The following is a 14,835-nucleotide window of genomic DNA, read 5'->3' as shown; positions in this document are numbered from 1 at the left end:
GAATAAAAACAAGCAACTAAAACTTTAAAGTTAATTTTATTGAAACACTTAAAGAAAACGAGTGTTTATTCACTCAGTATGGCTTCATACGTTGTGACATTCAATTAATTTAACTCCTTTACATAAAATATTTTACATCAAAAACTACACCCATAAGTCGTCAACCGTAAAAATAACAAATGGTTACAAACAGATGGTTAACTAACACTGGAATCAAGAAACAGCATCTCTTGACATTAAAGAAAAGTTTGTTTTAGCTGCAAATGTACAAATTTGAACTTTCCTGAGTACTGTTGTAAGTTCTGAAAATGTATTAGCTTCAGTTTCCAATGTAAATAAATGAAAAAAAGATTTCTTCTATAAGACTCAAAAATGTTTTATACTTGAGGTAATACCAGTAAACAACATGCAATAAGCTACATTTAATAACCTAGTAATAGTAACACTGTCAAATTGAATAGGACATGAAATCACAAGACATAATAGTAAGATTAATTCTACCAGAAGTCACTTATAATCATAATTCAATGCAGAGGTGTAAAGTACATTTTTGAAGTATCTTTATCAGTGTGTTTTTATTTTACTTCTCTACATTCTAAAGCAAATTTTTACTACATTTAGCCTAATACTTACTTTCTAAATTTGACTCAAATTGAAACGCAACTAAAATGTTTACTTAAAGATATTTTAGAAAGTGCTACATTTTTTATGTGCTTAAGTATTAAAGGTTATGAAATGTAGTGGAGTGAAAAGTACAATATTATGCATCAGAAAATAATAAAGTAAAAGTTTGTCTAAAAAACTCTCATAAAGTATAGATACCTGAAAAATGTACTTGAGTAAAGAAAAAAATTGCACTTCTTATTCAATGGGAATATCTCACATACTGTACTAAACCACACACAATACTTAACTAAATACTTCTGATTGTCTTCCTTACAGTGCCTTCTCATAAGAATAACATGACATCAGAATGAGCTACAGTAATTAACAACAAATATTACTGTAAGTGCAAAACTGGGGGTACTGGCCTACCTTTACAATGTTTACATGCCTGTCTTTTGAATAGAAACTGATAATTAACTTTTTTAATAAAGGGCAAATCATTTTCAAGGCATTTCAATGTGAGCAGACTTATGAAAATAAGGTGCTGTTTTGTAAGGAGCAATCAGTGGCGTAGCGTCTGGGTATGCGGGGTATGCACGTGCAAATGGGCCCGGGCCAATAGGGGGCCCGGCCCTGGGCCCGCCCCAGCTTTTAAAATTTTTTTTAAAAAATTTTATTTTTATTTGTGGCTGCAATAAATATATTTTTGTATGCATATCATGTGTAGTGATTTCATATTTCTCCATAATGTCTAATTTCTCCATCATTTCTTGTTTGCGTTTATTTATTTTTTTGCACTCCGCAGCTGCTACGGCATAATTATTTTACTTGACGCATCGCCGTGCCAAAAAAAAAGAAAACACAGTGTGAGAGGTTACTATGGCGGCTATCTACATGAACATTAAGGATGGACAAATATAAACATAAAAGTGAGGCCTTAAAGAGAATAGAGAAGGCGGAGAAGTTAGTCACGAGTCAAAAACTACCCAAAACATTTCGTTTTTCTTTATTTAAATCTACCCTCTAAAGTAAAAAAGTAAAGTAAAAATATTTGACTACCTTATTAAAAGTATATGTTGTTAACAGACCTGCGCGCCACAGTTAACAGTGCCAACGGGCAAGGATGGGGGGGGGGGCTTGGCTTAAGGGGGCCCGTAATTTTTTTTGCATATGGGCCCGGGACTGACTTGCTACGCCACTGGGAGCAATATATTGATGTCTAACTAGTTTATGCTTAATACAAAAAACAAAAAATGACATTATGTCTGTAACACTCTGAATTTACAGTGTAGATCCTGAATGGTGTTTTTTGCATCAATGAATATAAACGGCCAACATGCAAACCTCATAAAATCCAATCACAAAACACACAACTGTACTTAAAAAGATAGTTCATCCAAAAATGAAAATTCTGTCATCATTTACTCACTCTCATGTTGTTACAAACTTGTATACATCACTTTGTTTTGATAAACACAAGTGAAGATATTTTGAGGAATGTTTGTAACCAAACCGATCGGAGGCCCCATTGACATATTAGGAAAAAATAATATTATGGACGTGAATGGGGCTCATGATCAGTTAGGATACAAACATTCCTCAAAGTATTTTCTTGCGTTCATCAGAAAAAAATAAATTTATAATGGTGGGTGAGTAAATACAGAATTTTTATTTTTGGGTGACCTATCCCTTTAACACACACTGTACATTACAGAAAACAAACATTACTGAGCGAACAGGCCGCTGAATACTGAATTATGTAGGGGTGGGCTGCATTACCAAAAACGCTTTATGGTACGAGTAATTATATTTCACAGTAACAACACATACCACAATACACTTATATATTTAGGTTTGATATAGAACCCATGTGCACACTTCAGAAGTCACACAGCTTTAGATAACAAAAAGCTCCCGCTTCTACTCGATATTCGTTTGTGGGTTCTCGTAATTTCTGCTTAATTTTGAGTCATAATCTTACATGCAGGATCGTTGGATATGAGTCAGACACGCCCCTTATTTACATATCACGCCGGTATACATGGAATAGAAAATTCCGTTGCAACCATTTATATCTTGATATTCATTATAAATGATGGTAAGCACACAGTAGACAATACCCACTGACTTCTGTGGTGTTACCATTATTTATTAGTGAATTTATAGATCAAAATGTTTAATAGAATAAAGAAACTCATCCAGGTTTAGATTTTTGGGTGAACTACAAATTTGACTGTGTTTAGCTGCAAAATCCTCTAAGTGCATGCAAGCTTTTTGGAGAAAACTCCAGTTTTATCCAAAAATGTACTTTTTTGGACAAGACATGGTTGCGAAATCACTAAAGATGCCACTAGAAACATTGTAAATAATGAATGTCAGAATGTAAAAATAAATAAAATGAAACTAAGGATTTTTGCCTTGAATTGTACATATTAGGTGTGTTGAAAAAAGTACAGCACTGATAAGATATATTTTGTTTGTTTATACGGCAGTTATCTACTTTTAACTTTGTTTTCAAAAGGTATTTCCACTACATATCAATGAGGATAATTTTGAACCACTTTGCCCAATAATATCAACCTTACAAAAGCAGATATCAGTATAATATGCAAGTAAACATGTCTTAAATAGTACGGATAAATGGATTTAAGAATAGTTCATCGCAGAATGCTTTTCACACATACTACATACGCTGTGTCACTGGTATAAAATGCAGTGAAAAGGCTTACAATACAATAATAAAATTGTGTTATTTAATTAAGGCAAAAACGAACAGCACCATTATTTAACTCTAATATTTGGTCTGCTCACTGCTCATTTTCAACAAAAATACCATCAACATCTGCATTGCTCAATGTTCCTTCACAATCACTACATCGCGTAATATGTTCCTGTGGCTCAATTTGTTGAGCATTGCGTCAGCAGTGCAAAATGTCACCCAGGGAACACAAATACTGATAAAACATATAGCTTATAATGCACAGTAAGTTGTTTTGGATAAAAGAATCTGCCAAATGCGTAAAAGTAAATGTACATGACATCACATAAATGTCAAATACAACATCCTAATACGTAAATGTAGCCGACACCTGTGCACACGACTGTATTGTTCGGCTAAGCACAATCACCTACGCACACAATTTGAGTATCGGATTTCTCAAGCAGCCTCTTTCTCAAGTCTCCAAAGTTGCTCTTTGACTTCTGAAGGCAACGTGTTGAAGATATTGTCCTCTACAATTAGACCGCTTCTCTTTAGCTGTCTGCACTCCCCGAGTTCCACAGGAAGACCCTCCAGTCGGTTACCCCTCAGCTCCAGCTGGGTCAGATTGGTGAGCTCCCCAAACCGAGACGGCAGGGACGACAAGCAATTGTTTCCGAGATTGAGTGTGCAAAGTTTCTTACATTGAAACAACTCTGGGGGAAGAGACTCAATCTAGATGAGAAATAAATAAGAAAACACAGTTGAGTAAAAGTGATATTAGATACGTTTACATCATCACATTAGTGATTGTTATGTAATGACATTAAGGCTGCAAGATATACCGAAATTACAGAAAATTACGCAAATCCAATGAAGCAATATGTGTACAGCAATGGTTTCCATTAACTGGATGGTTTGGATTAAAGCGTCTGCTAAATGTTATGGGCAAATCCACGCAAATGTCAACCTTATCATAAAAGGTAAAGTTTTTACTCAAAGTTTTTAACCATACTGATATCTCAGATGTCAATATTTGGTGGCTTAAATAAATACCCATGCAAGTCTATGTTAAAGGCATTTGTTCCTTAGTTAAGTTTAAATTTCATAATAGTCAGATCCATAATAAGTTGTTTCTTCCTCATAAATGCACCTAAAAAATTAAAATAAATATTAAATGTTTTTTTTTTTTTGAAGAGCAGTCTGTTCTCCATTTGTTGGCTATTATTGCTTCTGCTTTGTGCATTTTAATTCACAGAATACCTACAAAGTATGTTCGTTCTCAAAAACTTTCCATCCATATCACATTTATATTTCAGTTTTATGTGATAGAGGGGTATTTGTAGCCTAGTGGTTACAGAGTCGGATTTGAAACCCGAGAGTTGCTGGTTGCAAAGCCCTCTTCCCTTATTGGTCCCCAGGCGCTGGGATAGCTGCTCGGGTGTGTGTGTGTTCACGAACTGCAGTGCATGTGTTCACTACTCACTGGGATGAGTAGGTCAGAGGTCACATGAAGAGCTCACATTTCGAGTATGCATTCACTTTTCACTTTCATATTTCCCTCATCTAAAATAGAAAAAATTAGTATAGACTAATATTTTTATGATGTCTGGACTCAAATGAGTCTGCATTCTCTGGGAATTTTAAGTTTTGACTGCAAATGTCACATGCATAAGGAATTACTCTTAAGGGCAGTTCACATTATAATTATAAAAAAATATTGTTTAAAAATCGTTTTAAATTAAATAGGATAGCAGAGTTCACATCATAACTACCTTAAATGAACGGCCCTTTACTGAGTTACGCACACGCAGCGTGTTGAGGACATCTGCTGGTTACCCGCTGTGTAAATGCTGCAAGAACAGCATATTTAAACATTCAGTGACATGTAAACAATTGCAAAAGTTGGGCTGGGAAAAGATTAATCGCGAATAATCGCATACAAAATAAAAGTTATTTTTTGCATAATATGTGTGTGTGTGTACGGTGTGTAATTATTGTGTATATTTAACTACACACACATACATATATTCATGTCAGATTTTTTTATTTATATATAATTTTTTTAAAATATAGAATATATAAAATATAGAGTATATAAAAATATAAATAAATATATATACACATGTAAATGTTTCTTAAATACATACATGAATGTGTGTGTATTTATATGTACATAATAATTACACAGAGCATACACATATATTATGCTAAAAATCACTTTTATTTTGTATGCGATTAATCGCGATTAATCTTTTCCCAGCCATAATTACCAGAAATATGCCATATTAGTTAATGCCATTAAAGGCTAGTGATCTGCACGAGTGCCGCACGCGTGAGCGAATTAGCATAAATGTATTGTTATCGTCCGGTGATGTGGATGGAAATATAGTTATTTTTATAGTTAAGGTTATACTAATCTTTATAATTTGAATGGCCCTATATGCTTTCTTTACCTAGTACTGATGTAAAATTGATATAATTTTGAAATATATTTACAATAATTTAAATTGCATTATCACATTGCATATCATACACTACAGGGGTTTTAAAACTTTTCTGTCAGCTGAACACCGGTTCCCTTAATAATTTACTATAAGTATCCCCTGAGATTTTAAGTAAATATTTAATTAATTCAATTTAATAGCATATATGCATATTTAACTATTTATTTATTATTTATTTTAACTTCTTTATTTTTCATATTTGAAAGTTTTTATCAGTAGCATTTTACAAAATTATTTTATTATTACCTTCATCTTATAATTTTTTTTTTGCATTGTGTATTGGTTACATGAGATGCAGATAAAACAAAAATATATATACTAGTCAACATTTTGAAGTTGAAAAATGTTCATCAAATTTGTCAAAAATGAGTATTGGTTTTAACTTTTAGGAAAGGTTTTGATCTACTTCAAATGTTGATGTGTATTTTGTTAGTAAAAAATCGACTTTGTTAGTAAGTGTTTTATTCACTTTTTTTTGTAAATCATTTATTTGCAGCTGCAACTAACGATTAATTTTATTAATCGACTAATTTAATAAAAACCTTAATATTTAATTAATTGGAACTTATTTTTATATTAACTCTTTCCCCGCCATTGACGAGATTTCTCGTCAATTAAGAGAAAACGCTTCCCCGCCAATGACGAGATATTCCGTCTTTCCGCAATACCGCTATTATCCACCAGGTGGCGCCCTTCCGCAACTTTTTAAAACCGGAAGTATTGCCCTATGACAAGCTGCTGCATGTCCGTGTCTGTTTTAAAGATCGCTCTGAATCGGATCTCTATGAAAAGTCCGTCATAAAAATGGAATTATTTCTGCTTTTTGCTCAAAATATGGTGTTTTTGCAAAAACCTACCCATATTCAAAAGCTGATTGCAAAAGAACCACTAAAGGTAGGATGAAACGGTTTTTTTTGTTTGAAAGCAGAGGGTCTGTTCTTTCATTTGGTATATTGTATGTTTATATATTTAAAGAAGAACATTTTCTGGAAGGCATTAAACTTTGGTGAAAATCATGAAAAACGCTGGCGCTGGCTGGCAACTTTTTTTAAAAACGCTGGCGGTGAAAGAGTTAAATAAGGCACTAAATTAGGGTATTCCCATCTAGAAGTGTACTTTTAAAAGTAATATTATACTAAAATAATCTTTTTGATTTTGAAATTTTTAGCCTTAAATAAAAAGTTTGTGCCGCTTTTAAATGGTAAAATAATAATAATACTGTAAACAAAATGTATAGAGTCTACAGAGATGTGCTGGTGCATACATTTTGGCACAGATTAATAAACTCATTTTAATTTTCAACTTTAGACCTTGATGAGTATTAACATTAGTCATTATTAACAAAATAAATAAGCCATATGATATGAAAGTAATATAGCCTTACATTGTTGCCTTGTTACAGTGGTAAAAACCTGGATTTCACCCTTACTTTAAGACGGATGCTTAGTTTGTGGTTCATTACTATTTTTATGAAAACCTAACAACAATTAAACTAATACAAACGTACTTAAAGTAAAAAATGAAACCTTCATTAACTAGCGTGCTTTTGCTTTCATCATTCTGGTTGCGCAGTAAGAGTAAGAAGCACCTGATAAACGTGCAAATTGTGTTGTATGAACAGTGGTGTCCGACAGTGGTGCGAGAGCGTGTGACATCACCAGACCAACTAATTGAATTTCATAATCGATTATTAATGATTTAATTGATTAGTTGATGCAGCCCTATATCTTATAATGAAAAGTTTTAATGAAATAATTAAATTGTAAGTAATTAATTACACGTTTTTCATCAACTCATGAACCCCCTGCAAATCCCTAATAAAATGCATTCATTGTCAAGTTATTGAATTGATTTTCTTCAATATCATGCAGCCCTAAATGGCATCTACAAAAATGGTGCTGTGGTACTGTGACGCTTGTTCAAACTTACTCTATTGGCAGTTACAGCAAAGTACTGAAGGTTCTGGAGACACCCTATATCAGATGGGATACTTGTTAGATTGTTATGGCTCAGATCAAGGAACCTCAGCTTCCGACAGAAGAAGAGTTGATTCGGTATGTTCTCGATCTTGTTGCGATTCAAATACAGGCGCTCCAGGTTGGTCAACGTACCTATCTGAAAAGGTATATAGGCAATCTGATTATACCACATCTTCAGACAAACAAGTCGATGGAGATGTTGAAAGCTAATGATCTCTTCAATAGTTTTCAGGTTGTTGTCCTTAAGATCAATCTCTTGCAAGTTGTGCAGGCTGAAGATGGAATGCGGTATGCGTTCCAAATCGCAGCGGATGAGCTCCAGCTCGGTCAGGTTCACCATTTTCTTCAAGCTGTTAAGCACCATCAACTTGGTGCCTTCGTTGTTGATGGACAGCTTTTGGAGATGTATTCCAACATCCGTGACCACCTGGGGCAGCTTGGTGAGGTTACTTTTCAGTCGCAAAACCTTGAGGCGCTTAAGCTCGCGTAAGCCATCGATGACAATGTAACGATTGTTATCAGCGCTAAGGTTGCCAGTAAGATGCAGCTCGCTTAGGTTCTTCAAGCTGTAGATCCACAGAGGTATTTCTTTTATGTCTGTGAATTTAATGTGCAACGATTTCAGGTGCTCTCTCAGAAACGCAAGAGCCGGAGCCTCTATTCTGGCCGGCGTATGGTAGAGCCACATCTCCCTGAGGTTGGAAAGCTGGGCGACGATTGGCGGGATGGTGACATCGGGAATGAGCTCAAGTTTCAGAACTTCCAGCTCTACCAGGTCGAAGACCATTTCTGGGATTCCGTGGAGCATAAACAGGTGGAGCTCTAACTTCTCCTGAGAGTTTTTGGTAATCCTCTGCCGGAGCTTTTCCAAAGTCCATTCGTTGTTGAGATTCACCTGGCGCAGTTTGTTCTCGCTCACCTCCGATAAGAAAACGGCGAATCGTTTAGAATAGAGCGGATCGTATTGGTCGATCATGTGCAGCATGAAGGCAAAGTCATTTTTCACGTCCGGGATGTCGCTGTAACGGCTTTCCTCTCGGATGGATTCGAACGAGTACTTCTTGAGGGAACGTCGCAGCATCCAAATGAGGGTATACATGCAGATCATCCCGTACACGACCACCAGACTGATATAGAAGCACGCTAAGATTTTAAAAAGAGTGGCCAAGGGATGCGCACATTTGTACAACCCGTAACCTGTGAGGTTTTTGATATCCACACTGCAGTCGACATTAAACTTAATTTTGTGAACATAGTAACCCGTGTAGCAAATGATGAGGATAAACTTCACAACTTTGATGATAGTTTGTCGAATGTACAGTCTGTAGACTATGTCTCCCTCTTCGACGTGAGTTCGAAACTTCTTTACCTTCTCGAACAACGCCTTGGCCTGCTCACCTTCCTTTTTGTCCAGTACGCCGGTCTCGGAGTGATCCACAATTCCCTGTTCGATACGAGATCTGGTTGTGGACAGCATGGGAGCGCTCGCTTCCAAGTCCTCGCTGACGTTCGACGTCTTCTTTTCGAAGGAGCCATTGATTTTCGCGAAAGCTTTAGAGTCGCTTTCCTCCACGACCGTTTCTGACAGAGCTCGCGTGGTCCACGGCGAGTCGAAGCATTTGAGAAGTATGGAGACGAAATGTTCCAGTTTAGAGCTCGTCCATGGAAATTTGAACCAAAAGTTGCTGCAAGCGAGGAAGACGAGCGTGTGAAGCAGCACCAGGTATGGAAAATATTTAGCAAACCAGTGAAGGTTGTTTTCATAGCACATGGCATCGACATAGTTATATTGGTGACGATCGAGATCGTATCGTATTCCTTCAGGTTCTAAAGTCAAAGGTACAGAAATTGTCGAGTTGAAATACTTTCTACAGGAATTGTTAACTACCCATTTGCAGGGTAGGCAGATCATCTTGTCCTGCGTGACCTGAAGTGTGCCTCCGAATACGGCAATCATCAGCATGACCACGGATATGTAGTCTGTGAACACATCCCACCACGGCTTTAAAATGCGATACGTAGGCTGCGTGTCCACGAAATAGCGCAGCTCGGTAATGGGGATCATGATTCATCTGCAAGGAAATTAAAACGCATTATAAGTTGCAGCACATTAGCTCATTTGGCATGCTCTAGATGTCTAGCCGCAGCATCATTTAAGCTTTGTTCGTTGCATGCACAAACAAAACAAGCACAAGTCTCCAAACCTATTTTATACGTCCAAACGTAAACATATTAAAAGATGTTTTACCAAAGTCGAAAACAGCTGTCTTCTCTGGCTGCGGCTGCTACAAAAGATGACTCCGCCAAAGGAACGCTTTGGCTTTCTTGTCATCTATTATTAGCCATTTCCGATAATAACACTGAAGAATTGTCTCCTCGGGCTGTGGAGAGTCCGTGACCCCAGGGGTCAAATCCTGTTTGTCTAAGGCAGGGCAGCGTCTGAAGCAGCGTCTCCACGCTTGGATCTTACCTAATAGACAACATGTCCATTCAGGAACTGGCACTCATCACACTTCATTTTTCTGCCAGGATGGGGCGCAGATTTCCTGTCACAATAAAGCAGCATACAATACAATACAATGTCTAATATTCATATTCTGTATTTTTCTGGGAGCCTCTTTCAAAGCAATTTCAATGATTTTCCCAAAGGAAAAAGAGAACAAGTTGAACACTTGTTTCCTTTCCATTTATTTGAAACATTTAAGCTTTATGACAAATTTGACTTCCTATTGTATACCCTTAGGAAAATTAACCATGGATGTATTATAGTAACCACGATTTTTGCTGGATTAGTTACCATTTGCATCTCCATTGTTTTACTACAAATATCATGGTGTATCTATGGCTATTATAGTGAGAAATGGTAAATGCATGCATGGTTGCTATGGTTTTACTATAAATACCATGGTTAAACTATGGTTACTGTAGTGAGACAATGGTAAAAAATGCATGGTTGCTATGGTTTTACTAGAAATACCATGGTTTAACTATGGTTACTGTAGTGCTACAATGGTAAAAATACATTGTTGCTATGGCTTTACTATAAATACCATGGTTTACCATGGTTACTTACTGTAGTAAGACAGTGGGTAAAAATGCATGGTTGTTATGGTTTTATTATAAATACCATAATTTAACTATGGTTACTGTAGTGTGCAATAATGGTAAAAAATGTGGTTGCTATGGTTTTACTATAAATATCATAGTTTAACATGGTTACTGTACACAGTACATGGTTAGTGAAACAATGGTAAAACATGGTTGCTATGTTTTTAAATAAGACACCATGGTTTAAGATGGTTACTGCTGTGCAACAATGGTACAAACTGTGGTTGCTATGGTTTTACTAAAAATACCACGGTTTAACATGGTTACTTTAGTGAGAAAATGGTAAAAAAAATGCATGGTTGCTATGGTTTTATTATAAATACTACAATTTAACATGGTTACTGTATTGCAACAATGGTACAAACTGTGGTTGCTATAGTTTTACAATAAAAAACATGGTGTAACATGGTTACTGTAGTGAGAAAATGGTAAAAATATGCATGGTTGCTATGGCTCTACTATAACACCACGGTTTAACTATGATTACTGTAGTGAGACAATCATAAAAATTGTGGTTGCTATGGTTTTATTATAAATACCATGGTTTAAAATGGTTACTTGCTGTAGTGAGACAGTGGTAAAAAATTCATGGTTGCTATGGTTTTATTTTAAATACCACAATTTAACATGATTACTGTAGTGCAACAATGGTAAAAATTTGGTTGCTATGGTTTCACTATAAATTCCATGGTTTAACATGGTTACTGTAGTCCAAAAATGGTACAAAATGTGGTTGCTATGGTTTTACTATAAAGTCCATGGTTTAACATGGTTATTGTAGTGCAACAAAGGTAGTAATGTGGTTGGTATGGTTTTACAATAAATACCATGGTTTAAAATGGTTACTCTAGTGAGAAAATTGTAAAAGAATATGCATGGTTGGTATAGCTTTACTATAACACCATGGTCTAACTATGATTACTGTAGTTAGACAATCATAAAACATTGTGGATGCTATGGCTTTATTATAAATACCATGGTTTAGCAATAGCATGGTTACTTGCTGTAGTAAGACAGTGGTAAACAATGCATGGTTGCTATGGTTTTATTTTAAATACCACAATTTAACTCTGGTTACTGTAGTGCAACAATGGTAAAAAATTTGGTTGCTATGGTTTCACTATTAATTCCATGGTTTAACATGGTTAATGTAGTGCAACAATGGTAGTGATGTGGTTGCTATGGTTTTACAAAAAATACCATGGTTTAACATGGTACATGTAGTAAGAAAATGGTAAAAAAAAATGCATGGTTGCTATGGCTTTACTATAACACCACGTTTTAACTATGATTACGGTAGTGAGACAATCATAAAAAAATGTGGTTGCTATGTTTTTTTTTATAAATACCGTGGTTTAGCATGATTACTTGCTGTAGTGAGACAGTGGTAAACAATGCATGGTTACTATGGTTTTATTATAAATACCATGGTTTAACATGGTTACTAGCTGTAGTGAGACAGTGGTAAACAATGCATGGTTGCTATGGTTGTTTATAAATACCATGGTTTAGCAATAGCATGGTTACTTGCTGTAGTAAGACAGTGGTAAACAATGCATGGTTGCTATGGTTTTATTTTAAATACCACAATTTAACTCTGGTTACTGTAGTGCAACAATGGTAAAAAATTTGGTTGCTATGGTTTCACTATTAATTCCATGGTTTAACATGGTTAATGTAGTGCAACAATGGTAGTGATGTGGTTGCTATGGTTTTACAAAAAATACCATGGTTTAACATGGTACATGTAGTAAGAAAATGGTAAAAAAAATGCATGGTTGCTATGGCTTTACTATAACACCACGTTTTAACTATGATTACGGTAGTGAGACAATCATAAAAAAATGTGGTTGCTATGTTTTTTTTTATAAATACCGTGGTTTAGCATGATTACTTGCTGTAGTGAGACAGTGGTAAACAATGCATGGTTACTATGGTTTTATTATAAATACCATGGTTTAACATGGTTACTAGCTGTAGTGAGACAGTGGTAAACAATGCATGGTTGCTATGGTTGTTTATAAATACCATGGTTTAGCAATAGCATGGTTACTTGCTGTAGTAAGACAGTGGTAAACAATGCATGGTTGCTATGGTTTTATTTTAAATACCACAATTTAACTCTGGTTACTGTAGTGCAACAATGGTAAAAAATTTGGTTGCTATGGTTTCACTATTAATTCCATGGTTTAACATGGTTAATGTAGTGCAACAATGGTAGTGATGTGGTTGCTATGGTTTTACAATAAATACCATGGTTTAACATGGTACCTGTAGTGAGAAAATGGTAAAAAAAATGCATGGTTGCTATGGCTTTACTATAACACCACAGTTTAACTATGATTACGGTAGTAAGACAATCATAAAAAAATGTGGTTGCTATGGTTTTATTATAAATATCATGGTTTTACATGATTACTTGCTGTAGTGAGACAGTGGTAAACAATGCATGGTTGCTATGGTTTTATTATAAATACCATGGTTTAACATGGTTACTAGCTGTAGTGAGACAGTGGTAAACAATGCATGGTTACTATGGTTTTATTATAAATACCACAATTTAACTCTGGTTACTAGTGCAACAATGGTAAAAAATTTAGTTGCTATGCTTTTACTTAAAATACCATGATTTAAGTATGGTTAATGTAGTGAGAAAATGGTAAAAACGTAGTTGACATAGTTTTACTATAAATACCATGGTAAACTATAGTTACTGTAATTAGACAATGGTACTTTTGTGGTTACTATGGTTAAACAATGAATGAATATCACAGTTAAACTACAGTTACGGCACATAAAAATAGTGTAGTATACTGTAGTACAATCCTTAGACACTGTAGCGTTTTTAACCTTACCATAGTAAATATTAACGTATACTACATAATTTACAACAGTTTATCAATTAAATACAGTTATTACTACAGAACACTAAAATACATTAACAGGTGTAGTCACACATTACTGTTACAGTAAACTTACATTTACTGTGGTTTACTAAAATAAATACATACTAAAATAGACAGTGTTTTTGGTTAAATGGTTAATTTTCGTAAGGGTAAGTCACAAAACCAAATGGTTTGCTAGTCGTAATAAAAAAGGTTTGGATGACAAATACAACGATTACTAAGCAACTGGTTTGAACCAGTTCATCTGAGAAAGTCCACCACCAAAGAGATGGCATCACACCAGTTAACATATCTGTATGTTTTGAAAACGATAACCATTACATTAACAAACAAAGCAAACACATGTCCAGTACAGACCGTTCATGTAATGACACAGCATATAAACCCTGTATGTGCTGTTGGTTATACTTTACTCTTTGTCTTTGTGCATAACGGGACAGTGCGTTTATGTTGTGTACGTCGAGGGAAATTATTAAACTCACCAGCGCTTGTGCTGTCACTGTCCCACTTGTTTATCCACAAACACCTCAGCTGAAACCAAACAATACCGTAAGTGGCCGAACCCAGAAAAACACGGCAAAATCCAATCTGTGCTGCGGGGATCAAATCAATGTTTAATACTCAGATTACACTAGAGGGCGCTGCTAACTGAGGCTTGAGTTTTGCCTTTGGGTCCCTTTATGGCCATTACTGCCCCTCGCTGGTCCGGAGTCCAAACAATACTGCTTTAAAACCACATAGAGCAGTTTCAGCAGTTCATGCTAAATTTAACTAAAATTTTTTAAAAAATTCTATTTGTGATTTGTTTAATTTAACTATTAACAAACATAAAAATTAGCCATTCCAGGTATAAAATAAATATATTTCTCAGTCTATACTCATGTTTTCTATTTCTGATAAGGGAAATATAAATTTGACATACTTTGGCAGACAACATACTTTGTAGGAATTAATTGTAGTGAAATAAAACGCACAAACCAGAATCCATACTACCCAACAATGGACGGCTATTCAAAGAAACAATATTCTTT

At 35.2% G+C, this 14,835-nt stretch overlaps 1 protein-coding gene across 2 annotated transcripts; it reads right to left on the bottom strand.

Annotated features, from left to right (window-relative positions):
* Positions 1-20: 20 nt before the first annotated feature.
* Positions 21-14,426, bottom strand: lrrc8ab (leucine rich repeat containing 8 VRAC subunit Ab). 2 transcript variants are annotated; one of them, XM_065284331.1, is made up of 4 exons: positions 14,287-14,426; positions 10,039-10,336; positions 7,741-9,862; positions 21-4,039 (listed from the first exon to the last, which is right to left on the bottom strand). In XM_065284331.1, the coding sequence occupies exons 3-4, from the start codon at positions 9,853-9,855 to the stop codon at positions 3,764-3,766; spliced, it is 2,391 nt and encodes a 796-aa protein (XP_065140403.1). In that variant the 5' UTR covers positions 9,856-9,862; positions 10,039-10,336; positions 14,287-14,426; the 3' UTR covers positions 21-3,763. The 2 variants fall into 2 exon arrangements, with proteins under 2 accessions (XP_065140403.1, XP_065140404.1); XM_065284332.1 differs by lacking the exon at positions 10,039-10,336.
* Between the last annotated feature and the right edge of the window lie 409 nt (positions 14,427-14,835).

This window comes from Paramisgurnus dabryanus, chromosome 5 (assembly GCF_030506205.2).
Source record: "Paramisgurnus dabryanus chromosome 5, PD_genome_1.1, whole genome shotgun sequence".
NCBI lineage: Eukaryota > Metazoa > Chordata > Actinopteri > Cypriniformes > Cobitidae > Paramisgurnus > Paramisgurnus dabryanus.
The sequence above is the reverse complement of the archived record's forward strand: the minus strand, read 5'-3'. Positions and strand labels throughout refer to the sequence as shown.

Excerpts from the sequence above, each read along its gene's own strand:
- lrrc8ab (XM_065284331.1), bottom strand. The coding sequence starts at position 9,855 with ATGATCCCCATTACCGAGCTGCGCTATTTCGTGGACACGCAGCCTACG. Across the intron at positions 4,040-7,740 it reads TTGCTGTAACTGCCAATAGA|ATTGAGTCTCTTCCCCCAGA; the intron begins GTAAGTTTGAAC and ends TTTCTCATCTAG.